We start from the raw sequence: 18,764 nt of genomic DNA, 5'->3' as shown, positions 1-18,764 counted from the left end.
CCATAAATGGTTGAAAATTGAGGAACAAAAGTTATGGAGAGAAAGGAGCATTAGAGAGCTAGGATCAACAGTCGACCAATAAAAATTGTGACAGACGGATAAAATAATTTGAAGAATATTTTTCCTTAAATGAATTTTATATATAATATAAATTTAAATCGAAACTAAATAAGAATATCAGACATAAAAATAATTAAAAAAAATTTAGCCACCTACCACAAAATCCACTAATTTAAGGTGTGAGGCACAAGGATGGTCTTTGGTGATACAGTCAAAAGTTGTAAACTTTTTCCATTTAGCAATATGTTTACTTTTTATTTTCTTTCTTCCGATGAATTTGAATTAGTCGTATTAATAAATTTTGAACAATGAATTATTAAGGAAAATATCATAAAATAAAGAACTATTTACATGGTAATTCATATACAATATATTTATTTTCATATTTACTTATCATAATTTTTATATTATAAATTTGTATGATTAAATTGCAATCATCAATTTCTTAGAGGTTCTTTTGATTAATTTTCAAAAATAATGTACTCAATTGATGAATATAATTATAACACGACAAGTGATATGGATTTGACTTGTCACAATATATTCAATTGATGAATATAATTATAATAACATGACAAGTGATATAGATTTGATGTCTCATTTATGTGAAGATTATTGAATTTTAAGTAGGTATAAATCAATAATGAAAATTTCAATATATTTTTTTAAAATAGAAACTTTATCGTTTATCTACTAAAGAGATGAAGTTTTTTTGTGCTTATATATAGAAAAACACATTTTTTAGATCGTAAAATATTGAGAAGAAAACAATTATAGTGTAGTCATTATACTCGATTTTGGTCAAATAATTTGATTAATCGATAATCTTTTCAGATTAGTGAAATCTTTTTAATGTTAATTTTGTGGATTGTATATTTTATGTTTTCTTTTCAAAACACACATAATATCCCTACTTCAATCACATATATATATTCGTTTTATTACGAGAGAGAGTAACTAATACCTCATAATCTCAAATATAATAAGAGAATTTTATTCCTTAAGAACGCACATTGAATTTTATGGCTTAGATAATTAGTTAACGATTCTAGATTATATTACATATTATGATTTACTAACGATGAGACTTTATTTTTAATGTGAATTTTTTTTATGTAAATTTTAATTAGTCGAATTTCAAAACGGATATCAAACTATCAAAAAATTCACTCTCCCCTGTCCACCGACGATTATTTTAAATCTACTAATACCAGGTCATTGCCAGTCCAAAAGAAAGGAAACAGAGGGACTCCTTTTTGGAAAGTGAAAAGTAGGTGAATCTGGCCGTCATCGGATTCTATCGCCGCCGGTGAAGATGTCGTCAGGAAGGTACATGGCCTACTCACCATCTCCATCTGCTCCTCAGTCTCCTCATATCGCTGGACTTCGCTCGGCTTCCTCTGCCATCGCAGAGCAAGAGAAGTGCGTTTTTCCTTTTTCTCTAACAACTTTGTTTTTTTGTTTGAAGTCTTCGTCTTTGTTGATTCAGTGGATCGTGCTGAAATTGGCTAAGCCTATATCCGATCTTCAGTTTTTGTGTTTCTCAATCTGTTGCTTTAATTTTACTCTGTGGTTATGATTTGTGACTTGATTTTCATTTTTTGGTTTGACGATTTGTAAGTTGATTTCTCTAAAATGAAAGATCTGGTTTAGCTGTTTTCTTACTTAGTTAAAAGCATCAGTTTAAGGTTCAATAGTCTTTACCGCAATTTCAAACAGTCTGGATTGGTTCTATGAATTCCTTGTATCAATTTGGATACTTTGATCAGGTTTGTTCCTCCAAAAAGTTGTTTTTTTTTATGTTATCAGAAGTTGATCGTTACTGTTTCTTCTTCTTCGGATCATTTTGTCAATTCAAATACTTTTTTGGGTTGGTTGCGTCGCAAAGTTCGTTTCTTTGCTTCTATCAGATGTTGATTGTTGCTGTTTCTTCTTCCTTCGGATCATTTTGTCAATTCAAATACTTTTGTTCGGTCTGTTGCTTCAAAAAAGTTGTTTTCTTTGCTTCTATGGGATGTTGATTGTTATTATTATTTCCCCTTCATTCAGAGCATTTGGTCCAATCTTCTTCTGAGAAATTAAGAGAGTAGCAATTGTAAAGAAAAGATTCAAACTACTCTGGAATTGATAACCGAAGAAGACTATAACACTTCAATCTTGCAATAGCATTGTTTCTATGATCCTTTTTTCCCTACTTTACTGATCGATAAAGTGGATCCGGGATTTTGAGTTGGCGGACGTGGAGTACCACTGCACCCACTACTACTTTGTGGTGGTCGATGCAACTTTTGGTAAATGATTCAATTTGCTGCAGCCACTGACCAAATACTGCAACTCTGTCCTTTCGATTTGCATTTTGGTTCTATCTAAGTGAACTTATTTGCTTATTTTTGCTTATTCTAGTGCATCTTGTGTGATTGACCAAAATAGGAGGACTCGTTTCGCTATGCACATAGTTTTTGTTCGATCTTCAAAATACTTACAATAGCACAAACCAAATACATTGGACGATCAAACTTGGAACACCTGTTTTTTTGATACTGATGGTTTTCTTCTTGTGTGTACCTATACCATAAATTACTGTGAGTATTTAATTTGTCCATGTGTGTTAACAGGTATCTCTCAGAGTTACTTGCAGAACGCCACAAACTCGGCCCATTTGTGCCTGTCCTTCCTCACTGCTACCGATTGCTGAATCAGGGTGAGTAGGAAGTTGAATTTTGATTAGTTCAGCCACTTGTGCTTCTGATATCAAAAAGTAATTTTTATTGCTCAACACGAGAGAAGTCAAAGATTAGAGAATGAGGTTGAAAAATATTTTAAGTTGATGGGTACATCCTTTTCATCTGAATAAAGATGATAAATCCATTGTATACTTCTGTTTTTGCTAATTGGGTGGAAGTTTAGGTCAAGTTTGGGTCTTCTATTTAAAGTTAGTCAGCACTTTTTTTCTGGACGACTCCCAACACTATTTGTATATTCCATGATTGTCTTTTTGTTATTCATGTTTAACTAGATATTTGTCCCATAAAACGGGTATTAGTATCTTTAAATTCCTCCTTCTATGCAGTTTCTAAATAAAAATAAAATATTCCTTCTTCTATGGTCAGCTGTGGTTCGCTTACCGAGAGTGTATTAAAGACCTACATGTCGTAATAGGTGCGAGATTAAGGGAATTACATTTGACTTAATTGGGGAGCTTGTCACAAATTTGTTTATAAATAATGTTGTAACCACCCCCTGGCAAGAATGAGAAGAAGTTGAGAGAGTCATGGTATTGAATCCATGTTTATTTCCTATATGTTGGAAATAAACACTTCATTGTCCCATTCCAGTTCAAAAATAAAAAAGAACTTCATTATCCATTTTTTTATCCCCCAGTATCCTATAGGTTTGTTTCTTCACATTTATGATATGCTTCATTGACAATTTAAACTGTGTTACTACACATATATCATTGTGAGCCTCTAAGTTTTACATGGAAAGTGTTATTGAAATCATCTTTTGGCCAGATCGTGGAAAGTTTGCTAATAGTCTTCAATGCAAATCCCAGCTTATTTCATCAGCAGCTTGCCATATATTCTTAGCTGTACCGGGAAGTTTTCAAGTACTATTTAGCGGTGTAGCCTGTAACGGATCTGGAATAGAAGGAAACACGACACTAGTAGTATACAATATTAAGATGAGGACTATGAAATTGATCCTTGAAGTATAAGAAGCATGATGTGCATTGTGTGAAGCTTGTTTAGTATTAAGGGGAGGGTTGAATCGTTGAGTGATTAGCAATAACGTTCAAGTTTGAGCTGTGGACCTGCATTTTAGGAATATCTATATCATAGTAAGAGGTCATACTGGGCATGTTATACCTCTTGTAAATGTGTTTGGAAATGGTGGATTGCATGGCCAAGGACATGTTAGACCTATAAGGAAATTCTTTTCTTTTCATATATCTTCTAAATATATCTTGGAAATGGCGGAGGATATGTCCAAAGACAAGTTGAACCTTAAGGAGTAACTTTTTTTAAAAAAATTATGACCAACAACCTAGGACTGTCCTAACATATATTCGATTTTTTTACTGTTGTCTGCCTAAATTCTCTCCTTCAATTAGGTTAGACCTCCTCCTCCTTCCTCCGTTTGGTTGTCATCTTCGGGACTTCTTTTAATAAAAACGATGTTTTCTCCTAGTTGCTGTCTAGCATCACACCAAATCAGTTAAATGGCAGGGTTTTTTATTTGTTATAGAAAAGATTGTATATACCTTGATATCGAAGTTTGGCATCTTCACCTGCAAAAAAGGTGCCTTAAAGTGACAGTATTAATGCCCCTCTAATCAGTGGCGGAGCCAGGATTTTTAATAAGGGGGTTCAAAATTTGAGAAGTAAACACACGAACTAGTGGAAGGGGGTTCGACATCTATTATATAGACCTAAAAAAATAATTTTAACATTGTATAAATAGTAATATTTTCCACCGAGGGGGTTCGGATGAACCCCCTAAGTATATGCTGCCTTCGCCCCTGCCTCTAATTGTACCTTTGCGTCGTAGATTTTCTGCCCTATGCTTCCCATCTCTACTGTTCCCCGTGTTTTAACCATTCATCCAGAAATTAGGTATCTTAGGAGTTTCTTTTGTCCATAACATTTAACTGATTGCTTTAACAAATCATTTTTTTTCTATAAAATCCGTGAGATAACTAACCAATGAAGGATCCGTCTTGTTGTCCATATTATGGTGGCTGCTAACTGATTTATTAACCACTGCTAACTGGTACGTCTTATTCTTGGAAATTGACCTTTTTGAAGCAGAACTTTTGCGTGTAACTACACTGTTGGGGAATGCATCAGTTTTAGATCAAAATGGGCTTGAACATGCTAGCCCCCTGGCTTCAGGAGGAATGTTTTCAAATGGAGGAGCTAATGTGGACAGATGGGCATCACCATTTCAATCAGAAGTATGGATACTAACTATTAACATAACCTCTTTTAGATCTAATTTTTTATGTTTGAAAAGCTTTTCTGACAAAGGTTTCTAATTTCCATGCTAACTTGATTTCTTTTTTAAGTGTTTTAACTTGAATCTCCACTTGTCTCGTGACAGATAGGTGAAGCTAACAACAACAAGATTGATAAATAGTTTAAGCTGAGCATCTGATTTAGAATTTTGCTTTTAGTTACTAGGAGTATTGACAGCCAGCTAAGTTTTCCAATGAGATCTAGATGTCTATGATACCACACAAGCATCTCCTTCTATGTTGATTCAAATAATTATCTCAGTAGAATGTGAGGGGCTTGTTCCACAGAATTCTGCTAACACATGGGATGCGATCTAGATGTCCATGAGACTATTTTACGATGAGATCTAGATGTCTATGACTCCACAGGAGCATATCCTTACTTTCAATTCTGCTAACACTTATGGGATGCTTTGATCCATTCTGAAACACTGGAAATTGAAAATCATAAGCTCGTTGTTTCCAAATTTATTTGAGTCATCAAGATCTGTTATGTTTTTAAGGGTGTGCTTTCTTATTCCTCTTGTAGTATATGTCTATCTTATCTCTGTTAATGTTGCATTTGTGATTAGTAGATTATTGTCTTTATTTTGTTTCAACTTGTGTAGATCTACTGTGTGTTTTCTTATTCCTCTTGTAGTCGTGGATTTGGAATGTCTTAAATGTTCTGAATCATAAGGAGGTTCAGGGTTAGTTATCTCACAAAAAGGAGGCTTCCAGGTTTATCTTTAGTGTAGTACAAAAGAGAGGGCACAAGGTGTGGATTTCTCTGTTTAACCGATTTTGTGGTTATCATATCCAGATATCAGGTTTAATGCACTCCCCATCGACTCAAAACTGGCTTAATACTCAAAGTAACTCATCAGGCCTCATAGTGAAGCGAACACTCAGAATTGATATACCGGTGGATCAATATCCTAGTGTATGTACTATTATCTATTTTCTCATTCTGTTTATCATGATTTGGCTACATCATGTTGAATGTGTGTTTTAGTTACCTTTGCAGTACAATTTCGTGGGCCGACTCCTGGGCCCTAGAGGGAACTCTCTAAAGCGAGTGGAAGCTACTACTGAATGCCGGGTTCTGATAAGAGGACGCGGAAGCATCAAAGATCCAGTTAAGGTAATATTATGAACTGATGTAATATTTGAGAGGCCATGAAATAATCATGAGAGACAACTTCTCCCCACTTCTATAACCCCCACCCCAAAGATCCATTCCCAGTTGATTTTATGTGCCAGCGGTAGCTGTGGTGATAAATGAAGCCACCTGTTCACTTTTTTGGCCATTAATTAATAGCTTGAACCTCCTTCTAGTATGTTCTTATTTCTTATATAGGTCTCTATTCCAGTCTGTTCCTATTGGTTGATGTTGTTGAAGTTCTTATTAAATTTAGATAAGTTTCCCTTCTTCTGGCTTGTTTAGTTGATTCATCTGTGATATTAAGGTTGGCCCTTACCTCCATAGGTTGGTACGAAGTTAATGTATCAAAAGTTTTTTTGGTGGAGGTCAAGTTTTGATTCCATTCATTAGAATTTTCAGTAACTCTTGTTAGTGGCATTGGATAGTCTGAGGTGGTAATTTGTACTATTTTTCCATCTGGAATCATCTTTCTCAACATTTAACATAAGAATTTACTTTGTCATTTTGAAGGAAGAAATGATGAGAGGCAAACCAGGGTATGAGCACCTGAATGAGCCTCTTCATGTTATTGTGGAAGCTGAACTGCCAGTGGAGATCATTGATGCCCGGCTATTGCAAGCACGTGAGATATTGGAAGATCTACTCAGGCCTATGGTAAATTCAACATAGATTGCAAGTTGTCACTTTTTGTCTACTATCACACATTTTCAAAGTTGAGAGATGTTCATTATTATTTCTCCATCGCCCTCCAAATGCAGGATGAGTCGCAGGATTTCTACAAAAAACAGCAGTTGCGTGAGCTTGCAATGCTCAATGGTACTCTTCGTGAAGAAGATTCTCAAATGTCTGGTTCTGTTTCCCCCTTCCACAACAGTCTTGGGATGAAGAGGGCTAAAACCAGAGTGTGATCTTTGTCTAGTGGGATTTGGAGCTTGTGCATTGATACACACCACTAACCAACCAGCAGGTCCTATATGCAACAGATGTTGCTATAACGTCAGATGCCTCGCACTGCCATCGGGGCACTGGTGCTGTTCTGTGCCAGTTCTAACTTGTCTCTATAATGATATGAAGTGTGTTTATGTTCCGGTCAGGGAAGATTTAGTAACAGTAAGCCATAGTTGTGGACCGCTTAGAGGTTTGCTTGATGTCGCCAGAGCGCTGTCTTACCAATCATTGTATTATTCCATTATTTTCTAGTTTGTGATTTGAAGGTGTGGGAATGCCTGTAATGCTAGCGAGGCGTGTCTGTACTGATAAAAAAAAAAAAGAAAAAAAAAAAAGAGAAGGTGAGGTGAAGATCTATTGTTTACAGTTTTTCTGCAGTTGGTGCCTTTTCTGCTCTCCTTTGGAACATTATGTAATATTTTAGGAGAGCATTTTTATTAATGTTGTGAACATCAAAGCACTTGACACCATTTAATTATGGTTTAAGCTTAGTTTCGGTTGGTATACCTTTTTGGCTGTATTTGGAGTAAGCTTCTTTAACTAGCTCAAGTTATTTTATTCCTCCAAAAGTGAGACTTTTGACAAAAACATGTCAAAGCTCCCTAAAGTTCCTTTCTTTTCTCTTTTCCCTCAGCAATGGAAGGGTAAAAGATGAAGATGGACAGATTGAATATGGAACTGTCAGTCACAGAAAGTTAAAAGAGTGGGAAAAGGAATAAGTTCTTTAAGTTTTTAATTTTGATTGTCTTTTGTTCTTTACAGGGTGTCTAATTTCCCACTAAGCTTAATTTATTAAAATGCAATTTTGGTTCTTTTATTTACACTATATTGCATTTAAATTATTTTCACAAAATATAGTGGGGGTGTTAAAAGGATAGACCTACACAAATTTTACCTTTATCTCGTGAGCGTAGAAAGATTTTATCAAAAGAACCACATCAATTAATAAGAAAATCCAATAGACAATAAATGCTAACGTACATTAAAAAAACAAACAACACGCATAAGATTACCTTTTTGATCAACGGATTACTAACAATATACTCAAGATAATTTCTCAAGTAGAGTATGAAGAGATGAAATTTACACAAATTTTTGATAGACCTCCCAACTTAAATAAAGCATGCCAAATAATTTGAAAAAAGATATACATATTAACGCAAATAAAACACAAAAAATGCAATGTAGAAAACATTACACAACAAATATGAGAACAAACAATAATAATAAATGAAATAATACAATAATCGAAACAATTAAATAAATGAAAAACTACAAAATAATGCCAATATTACAATTTACAAAGGACCAAAGTCATAATTTTAATCCAATATGGAAAATTAGAAAAAACAAATAAATAAAGAGGCAAAAGCATGGTATTAACACGTGCATGGCATGAGGTGTCCACCGCCTAAAGGAGACCCTTCCTTTTCCAAATATAATTATTATTATTATTTTTATAAAGAAAAACCTTTTTTCTACCTTAAACTTAATAATAATAATAATATTTGTGAGTCAAAATTCCCTATATATATTCATTCAGACGTAAAATTCATATTTTGCAGCCTCCAACCAAAACTCTGTTCTCTCAAAAAAAGGTTCGTAACCCTTAAGGATTTTTTAACCCTACCGATTTCTCTTTTTTATTTTTTTGCAAATCGATCATTAGTTATATGATGTTGTTATAATTTGATGTTTGTTTGTTCTGTTTATGCTTTTGCTGTAATTTTTCTGGATTTATATGGTGGTTTGCCGATTTTTTTTCATGTGAAAAAAGTAGTGGATGTTCTCTGTTTCTGTTTTAATGTCAACTTGATGAGAAGAGAATTTATAAAGCTGATTCTGTTTAGTTTTGTATAGATATGTATGTAGTAGTACTAGTAAGTTGATTGTTTTTTGAGGAATTGATGTGCTGAATCATTTTTTAATTCAAAAAAGGTTGATTTTTTAAGGTTTCACTTTCTTCAACACAAAAACAGGAAAAAGGGACTATTTTTTTTGTTTATTTTTTGTTTGTTTGTGGAGTCCTGCAAAAAAATTGGATTCTTGTTTTGGGTTGGTATGCGTTACTGCAGGGGTGGAGTTAGGCAGGGTTAAGGGGTTCATCCGAACCCCTTTTCGTTTATGTGGGAGGTTAAAATTATTTTTTATGTATATATAGTAAATGTTGAATTCCTTTGGCTTCTTTGTGTATTTGCTTTTTCGTATTTTTGAAACTGTGTCTAGAAATTTTGGGAGGAAGAGGTTGTGGGGAAGTCCTAGGCGAATGTCTCTGATCATTATCTGTGTGATAAAACTGGGATGTAATGGTTGTCCTTGTTGTTGGTACTAATGGTTATAGTAATTTATTTGATTTCTTGTTCCAAGTCAAAATTCTGATCATTATCTCTTAGATAGAGACTAGGATGTGATGGTTTCCGTTGTTATTAATGTTTTGTATATTTTGAGGCCATTGATTATGGTAAAAATCCTTTCTTTAGGAAGGGGGAGAGTGTTTTACATTGGTTTGGAATTTCATTGTCTGTTCTCTTTCCCGAGTTTAACCAATATAATGTAATAGTTCTTTCCTGCTCCTCTGCACTTACAGGAGCAGCACCGGGGTTGCTTTCCTCAATACAACACTTTTACCTAAAAAAAGTGCATACCATTACAACTTCTATTAAATTATTTTTGAAGTGTCATCGTAATTTACTAAAAAAAATTCTAATTCTTGATTATTTGGCCTTCCTTTGGCAGTATTGATTTGGATTTCTTTTTGTAGTGATAAGTCTCTCAAATTCGTTATGGCTTCAAAGAGGATTCAGAAGGAATTGAAGGACTTGCAGAAAGACCCCCCTGCTTCTTGCAGTGCAGGTATATATGAGTGTGACTTGTGCTGCTTAATGTCTCTTTATTACCATGTTATAGATATCCCCTCTAGGCTTGCTGTTCCTTGAGAACTTGTCTTTTCTCCCATGTCTGCAGCTTGAATTTGTGTTGGAATATATTTAAGACACATCAGATATGTGCTGGGAATAATCTGATGATTTCTTTCCCCTTACCATCCGATGGGTAGTCATTACTTACTGTTCATTTGGTCGTCCTCTTTGTTTCCCTTTTCCCCCTTATGTTGGCTGCGGGTTGGGGTAGGATTGACAGAGTAACAGGTGACAATTCTTTTGGTTCTGTTAATATTTTGTTAGACATGTCTGCACTTGTGCTGGAATTTGTGAAAATTGTGTACTTTTAATTTGGATGTTGTTTTGGACTGAAAAAGTGCTTTGCTTCTTGCAGGTCCTGTTGGTGAGGATATGTTCCATTGGCAAGCTACCATAATGGGTCCATCTGACAGTCCGTTTTCTGGGGGTGTTTTCCTTGTGTCTATCCATTTCCCCCCAGATTATCCATTCAAACCCCCAAAGGTAGTTTTGAAGTCTTGCCAAGTATTTTGTGTGTGTTTTGTAAAATTTCTCTTGCTCCTATTTCCAGCATTCCTTACCTTTAGCAATTCTGTCTCGCCATGGATTAGAATTATTTACTGCAAGAGTTCCCAGTAGATTAAACCTGAACTTCAATGTATTTGTTTTACATATTTGTTATTTGATATGTTTTACCTGAGCCGACGTCTTATCGGAGATAATCTATCTACCTCCACAAGGTAGGGGTAAGGCTGCGCGCACATCACCCTCCCAAACTCCACAAGTTGGATTACACTTGATTTTTTATTTTATTTTTTTGTTGTTGTTGTTGTTGTATATTAGGTCTGATAAAACTTAATGTTCCAATATTTGCTGCGATGGTAAAAAATATTAATAAACCAAGTAACACAGAAATGGAGTTCTTCAAGCAACCTAGGGTTGTTCAGAAGACGCAAAATCCTGCATCTACCAGGATGGATGTTGGCTCTAGACAACCATTGGCGTTCAATTTTTTGTTTTGATGGACCTAAGAATGGATGTTGGCCGTTCTTTTATCTGCCTTTGATGTGTTTTCTGTAGTCCTTGCTTAAATAAAGCCAGCTCCCTTGTATTTCTCAATTCTTAATTTGTTGCAAAACCCTGCTTTCAGTGATTGGATTTTCAATGTTACTTTGTTTTGACTCTGAATTCTGTAGGTCTCTTTCAAAACCAAGGTTTTCCACCCAAACATCAACAGTAATGGTAGTATTTGTCTTGATATCCTAAAGGAACAATGGAGCCCTGCTCTTACTGTATCCAAGGTAAAGTATCTTATGCTCACCTCTAAAGCATCTGCTTTATGTATACATTTTGGTGACAATTATGCTGGGAAATTGCAGGTGCTGCTTTCCATTTGCTCTTTGCTTACTGATCCCAATCCAGATGATCCTTTAGTGCCAGAGATTGCTCACATGTACAAGACGGATAGAGCGAAGTATGAGAGTACTGCCAGATCATGGACCCAGAAATACGCAATGGGTTGAACACATTTGGTTCTACTCTCATGAATATCATCGGACCTTTATGCTATAGTAGTAAATAAACATAGGCATGGTGCACAATTTTTAAGATATTGGTGTTTTTTGTTTTCTGGTATTTTTCCCTTTAGTTTTTGACTCGTTAACGATTTATCATTTGGTGAAATTCAGATATGTTTTTGTTGACATATGAAAGACCGTCTCTTTTTTCGCTCATTGCTATTTTTTTTAATAACTTGTCACAGGATTTTATGGATATGTACCAGTCCAAAAACTTTCCTAGTGCCATTTTTCAGGCCTTGTTTTGGGCCTGGTCTGCTTCTCAACTAATTAGTTGAAAGCCTTAACTATGGCATGTTAACCATTCGCGGACATCGTCGTTTAATGTCTTAAAGAGTTACTTTGTGGAACTTGAGACTCGATGATAGTGGTTAATTTCCAACTATAAGGATTGAACAAATGACTATTTGTTCAGAGTTGGTTAACCAAGGTAAAATTGTTGGCTGTTTGGCTAATGGACCAAATTTGGTCAATATAGTTTGTTAGTTTTTGCTTTCTAGGCAGAAAAAAGAGGGGAAACTTTATCCAGCTACACATGGTAAGGTGAAAAAGTTAGCATGTAAAACAAGATTAAGAACAAACTTGGTTAACATTATATTAAATTACAGAAGAAGAAAGGGATTTTACAAGATCCTATGAATTGGACCACAAAATGAAATGTCACCTTCATCTTTCAAATTTCTTATTCTTATATACCAAGTATGGAGAAAGAATTCAAAATTCTTTTAACTTGTTTCTCTGGTTAACACAAAGCAAAAGGAATATGTACATATTGTAGTTAGATGTATACAAAAAGGTGAAGTGGTCCTCTCTATCTACTACATAAGAGTTTGTCATATTTTTAAGTTTAGCCAGCTATATATGAGTAACAAACTAACAACATTACAAATATGTAGGCACAAAATTGGTATATAGGAGTGCATGAGGCAAAAAGTAGTCTCAATTGGAGTAAAATCATTTTATTTATTTATTTCAAGTTCACCTCATACATTTGGTTGGGGGATATTAGTAGTTCAATTAGTTAGTTACCTGAACTCACCTCGTTGGTGAGGGTACGATTCCTCACCTTGTTATCCCCTCCCCATTTCCCCTTTTTCTACAAAAAGAAAACTTATACATTTGATTTTCTCAAAGATGTAATTTCATGCTTGTCCATCTTTCTAGAACTTTTCTTGAAATCTTACTTCAAAGACACTTCTTTTGTATTGAGTCGAGGTTTTAGTCATTTTAGCTCATAAAGATAAATGTAAGATATGCTTACATTATACCTTGAAAATGCTATTTTAAGTTCCAAACAATGTAAGGTCTGAGTTCGAATCTTAAATATGAAAGTACTAAAGCCGCTCATAGTGGACTTTTTACTATTTAAATTTAAATTAGTTAGATCAGTGAATTCTGCACCCAAAAAAAAAATCAACATAAAAACGAAAAGAGTTACTAATTTATGATTTGTCATCTACTTTAAGAAAAAGATATGAAAGACACGTGTCCCTACCTTGTCGATTGTGATATATATTGTACTTACATTTGAATTCTAATATTACACGAAACCAAAGTTAAGTGACAATATATTGGTGAAAGGTCAAATTAATTAGTAGAAAAATCTTCTACTATTTAACTTGCTGTAAACCTTGTATAAAATCAGTATATTTTGGTGATAAAAATATATAGAAAGTGACTTTGGGAGTAAAAGTAAGAAGAATATTATCAAAAATAGTCACAAAGAAACAAGACATGTGATGGGTGGTCAGATATAGTAAGGAGCGGCATGTTGGCTGCCCCATTTGAAAAGATACATCAAATATAGACTACACAAATTACCTTTTTAAAAATAAAATAAAATATATAGTAATAATTTTATTTGTGTCGGCTTACGTGAATCTTAATTATTTTATCAGATATTTAATACTCTTTGCTGACATTAAAATAATACTGAAATGGATAGAATTTCTTCAAACTTAACTACGTATTTCAAATTTGAGTTCTGAAAATGAAAAAAAAAAATTGATTGAAAATAGCGTGTTCCTTCGTCTTACATAGCGTACACAAACCTCACATATACTTGTTACTTTTCGCCAATAAAATATTATAAATAAACGGTTAAGATTTCTTCAAACTTAACTAGATATCTTGTCACCAATATTTTAACCAACCCCCACGCCCCAAAACCCCAAAAAGAAAATGATAAAGATATGATCAAAAGAAAGTCAATGAATATAGAATTTTTTCGAAAAAAGTTTACCAAGGTACCTTTTAATTAATATAGTGTCAGAAGAGAAACTATATGTTAAAAGAATTGTAAATATTATACTCCCTCCGTCCCTTTTTAGTTGTCCACTTTAGAAATGACACACAGATTAAGGCAACAATGATTAACACAGTGAAGTTACAATTTTACCCTTATGACAACTTTTCACTTCAAAATTACAACCACTTATTTGAATTCAAGTGAAATAAATTGGAGGGAAACAACATACACTTTTACAATTTTCAAGAAGTGTAAATAAGGGTATAATAGGAAAAAATTAGTTGTTCTTTCTTGATTTGTCAAAATGGACAACTAAATAGGGACAACTAAAAAAGGAAATATGGACAAGTAAATAGGAACGGAGGGAGTAATAGTGACACTACATTAATTACATTATTATAAGCTGTAAAAAACCCGTACCGTACCCCTTGTGAAAAAGATGGCTCAAAAGATCTGTGGTTTGTCCTCTTATTTTATTTAATGCTAACATGTGAGGGTGTCCATCTAAATTCTCATCTAGCTTGTCCTATTATATTTGGTATTTTACTATAATAATAATAATAATAATAATAATAATAATAATATATTCAGTATACGTAAATTTTATCTTTATTTCAAAAGATAAAAAGTCTATTTTAATATATTCTTTATTCAAGGAGTAAAGAAAATCAAGATAAAACATTAAATAAGACATGACAAAATATTCTCAAACACAATAGTCTAGCAAAAATCAAAGAAACAAGAAAATATAAGAGTAATACTACGACTATAAATAAAGAAGGATTAGCAAAACAACACTCAAGACTCGATTACCTAATGGAGTAACTTTTTTACCTTGATATATATTTTCTTGCGTAATGTTTTATCTAAGGTTCATATTTTCGATAAGTCAATGATGTATCAAGTCTAATTCATGTGCTAAAAGTAATCTTTATGGTAAGTGTAAAAAGTATAGTAATTTATGTTTGACATAAAATTAAAAAGAATGTATAGGAGTAAAAAAAGGAGGAATTGTGCAGAAATTTTGATAGAGACTAGATGAAACTGTAAAAGCAGACAGATAGGGTTGTTCTTTTACAGTAATTCTGTCTTTTTCTGTAATGTTTTGATTGTGACTTGTCTATCTCTTTCCATTTTCTCTCAATTCTCTGACTTTCTTTCCCTTTTTTAACCTCTTTGTCTTGGTTCTTGAACCTCATACTAATTAGATATCGTGATAACGTATTTAGTGTAATTTTATAATTGAGGTCTAAAAAGATAGGACGTACACATATCAATGTATGGTTGAAAGACTATTTTCAATAAACGTTCTATTTAAAAGAGAAATTTTCTAAAGAAGGTTACAAGAAAAGTGTGACTAGCAAGATACAAAGCGGAAAAGAAATAAAATTTCGGGTTTGAATCTTGCTCATTTAAAAAAAAACCTTGTAATGAATATTTTCGTTTTAATGAACGTGAATAAATAAATATGAGACATAGAATGAAAAAACCATAAATAAAAACTCTTAGACAACATGTTACAAGCTTTTACTTTCTTGTTAATTTAATTTATATACTAAACAACTCATTGAATTTCATCAGAATTTAAAAGTTAAATATGTTTGGATGAAAGTATTACTAGGATAGATAACCTCTTAAAAAATCCAGCGCATTCTTTCTAATACTATCAAATACGAGATGCTTTATACACAAAAATCTACCTTTTAGATTTAGGTTGGATTTTTTGAACTAAATATGGTGTTAAGATATAGAGGGAAAATGAGGTAACAAAATCTTATAGGGATTTTATACTTCAGAAAAGGTTTCAGATTCTCACATGTTATTGTCTTCTATGATGTCTCAATAACGTTTATGAAATTCCAAGTACATTATTGTCTTCTTTTTTCTTTCTTTTTTCAGTTATTGGAGCTTTGTTTCTTTTCTTTTTTTATTCTTTTTTCACATAAAAAAGAAGAATTAGTGGTGGCTTTTCTTTATGGATGGATATGGTTATGACATTATTTCAAGATTTGATCCCCTAATGAATTTTTTGCCTCTTTTCTTTCTTTTTTGGATTTCCGGTTTGAAATTCACATTAAAGTTCAACTAAATTTAAATTCACATTAGAGGTAAAACACTTCCTAATAAAGATGACTCTGTATCCATCCAGAGGGACTCATACTCTAGACTTTTGATTAAGACTGAAGAAATATTTATCACTTCACCACAATCCTTCTCGATAATTTTTTGCCTTTTTTCATTGTGCTCTTTTATTCCACCACTTGGCTACTTATGACTTGTGCCACTAATTAATGAATCATATTTTTTTGTGATTTTACATGTCATCCCAATATCCTTAAAATAATGTTCTTGCTTTCTTTTATCCACAAAAAAAAAAAAAAAAAAAATTATCGCGAAGGTGAATAGTATTAATTAAATATTGAGTGACGAAGAGATGATATAGCTTCTCACTTGAGTTCAAGCTTTGAAAATGAGAAATTTTATGGTAATTAACAAACATTTCCCCCTTAAATTATGCAAGCAAATGAATTTTGAATGATTAAATATATATATAAAAAAATTAAATGCCATTTTCTTTGAAGGTTTATCAAATATGACCTAATATCTGATATTTACTATTATGAGATGCGATTGGATAAATAAAATTCTTTTTATCTTTCATTATCGATTTTGAATTCAAATCCTAAATATAAGTAACTTTTTATAAAATATATATAATAATAATAAAAGTTAAATGGCATTTTCCCTAGAGATTGCCATAAAAGCTTTTTGTCAATTATGAGGTGTACCAAACCAACTAATATGACCATATTAAATTCTACTAGATAGGTTTTAGCCCACCAACATCATTAAATCAATCTGTTTTTCTATTTTGTAGAGTACTATTTTATATTTTGTACTATAATAGACAAAACTCGACAAAACTACCATATAAATACAAATAATAATGGCCCTAATATTTAATTTGCTAAAATTGTATATTAAAAGTGAACTTAGACATTCTGAGTCAGATAAAACATCGAAATGGTTTAGATAAAAGTACAATCAAATCGTTTTATAACAATCATGTATTAAAATCTTAACGAGAAAATAAATTTGTTAAGTAAGAAATATGTAAGACCTTTCTTATTCTTCGTTTATGTTGAGTCAAGTTTTTTAAATAAAAAAAGTATCAGAACACAAAGCTAATGAATTATCTATGTTATATTATATTATATACTTTTATTACACTGTTTTGCTATAATAACTCACAAATCTTTTGACAAGAACACTATTATAAAGAGGTTTGACATTATATGTTTGACCTATTATTTCTTATTGGTACTTTTATATTCTATTCCCTTTCATCCACACAATAGTGCAAAATTTCATCTGGAATTTCATTACTATAATAGACTTTTTTTAATTAGTCAAAGGTCAAATGAGTTTATTAGGTAACGTAACAAATTTGTTGCCATAATCCCAGTAGTTCCCAATAATTATACGTAATTTAATATATTTTTCGTTTCATTTTATTTAACTTATGTTGACTTGATGGTCAAAAGGAAAAATAAATTTATCATAATTTACTATAAAGAACATGCGAAAGGAAAAATATATTTTTGTAATATAAAAATCAATTAAAATGAAACTAAAGAGAAAAGTACTAATTTGGTTCTTATAATTTACTCCCTCCGTTTCAAAAAGATTGATCTAATTTGACTTGGCACGAAATTTAAGAAATTAAAGAAGATTTTTGAATCTTGTGGTCCTAAATTAAAGTTATGTCAAATGTATAAAATTGCCCTTAATCTTGTGGTCTTTAATCATGCCACGTGGAAAGCTAAAAGTAAAATGTTATCCAAAAAGGAAATAGGTCATTCTTTTGAAACTGACTAAAAAGGAAAGGAGGTCATTCTTTGTGAAACGAAGGGAGTACTTACTCATATACTTATAGTGTAAGCATTTACCTAAATTGACTTAAATGGTACAACCTCAGTCCATTTTTAATTGTTATAGTTTCCTTTTTTTGAGTCAAACTATAAGAACTTTGACTAACATTTTATGATATATTTTTTCATCATATTGATATACAAAAAATTGTAATTTATACTTTTTGTATAGTTTTTTAATATCTAAATTTTTTGTTTAATGTATCAAATTAATGTAATCTAATTTAACTTTGAAAATTAGTCAAATTGATTTTCGGAAAACACAATATGACAAAATTGGACGAAAGGAGTACCACTTTATTTAATAATCAGATAAAATTGAAATCTGAACAAAATTACATGTATATTAATTTGGATATAATTAAATTCACAGCTGAAATAATGTGAATATATTTAAGAGCTTCTTGCATTAATGACTTCCAAAAGTAATAGTTTTTTTTTTTTTTTTTAATTTCAGTTCCTTTCACCTAAAAATGGTATAATTTAATTTATAGAAAAAATACAAACAAATATTGAATTGAAAGGAAATAAAGTGAATATATTTAAGAGCCTCAAATAATTTTTTTAATTTTCATTTCCAATCTGGCAAAGTTTTCGGATAACGTAATCTAGACTTAATTATCATAACAAGGAAAACATTATCTAATATTTTAAATTCCTAAATCTAAATAGGTAGTAAATATTTAATTTATAAATAAAAACAATTTTTTTTTTATAATAGTAAAAAGTCAAACGAGGAGATTCAGAAAATAACGGCAATAGTAGCTCAACAGAAAAGAACTGTTTCCCCTTTTTACTTCAGTTAAATTTTTTTTTTATATAATAGAAATAAAAAAAATATACTACTTGTTTTACTTTGGATACAAAAAATTATACCCTTTTGACTTTGACCTACAAAAAGTAAACATTCAGAGTATTTTAAAATTTATTGTATCATTTTCATA

At 32.0% G+C, this 18,764-nt stretch overlaps 3 protein-coding genes across 5 annotated transcripts in view; 2 read left to right on the top strand and 1 right to left on the bottom strand.

The window, feature by feature from the left end:
* Nucleotides 1–18,764, bottom strand: part of LOC125809205 (THO complex subunit 3) — a 152,162-nt gene that overhangs the window by 7,505 nt on the left and 125,893 nt on the right. The window lies entirely within an intron of this gene.
* On the top strand, nt 1,218–7,650 carry LOC125809227 (KH domain-containing protein At5g56140). 2 transcript variants are annotated; one of them, XM_049488895.1, is made up of 7 exons: nt 1,218–1,482; nt 2,676–2,761; nt 4,869–5,014; nt 5,877–5,996; nt 6,081–6,197; nt 6,729–6,872; nt 6,977–7,650. In XM_049488895.1, the coding sequence occupies exons 1-7, from the start codon at nt 1,376–1,378 to the stop codon at nt 7,124–7,126; spliced, it is 870 nt and encodes a 289-aa protein (XP_049344852.1). In that variant the 5' UTR covers nt 1,218–1,375; the 3' UTR covers nt 7,127–7,650. The 2 variants fall into 2 exon arrangements, with proteins under 2 accessions (XP_049344852.1, XP_049344845.1); XM_049488888.1 differs by having other exon boundaries at nt 1,262–1,482; nt 6,069–6,197.
* Nucleotides 9,876–11,670, top strand: LOC125809276 (ubiquitin-conjugating enzyme E2 28). The gene is made up of 4 exons (XM_049488939.1): nt 9,876–10,019; nt 10,440–10,567; nt 11,260–11,364; nt 11,443–11,670. Exons 1-4 carry the CDS (start codon nt 9,950–9,952, stop codon nt 11,584–11,586), a joined length of 447 nt encoding a protein of 148 aa, XP_049344896.1. The 5' UTR covers nt 9,876–9,949; the 3' UTR covers nt 11,587–11,670.

This window comes from Solanum verrucosum, unplaced genomic scaffold, assembly GCF_900185275.1.
Source record: "Solanum verrucosum unplaced genomic scaffold, falcon-dt-bn FXZP01000277.1, whole genome shotgun sequence".
Lineage (NCBI taxonomy): Eukaryota > Viridiplantae > Streptophyta > Magnoliopsida > Solanales > Solanaceae > Solanum > Solanum verrucosum.
This window is presented reverse-complemented; position numbering and strand designations above follow the sequence as displayed.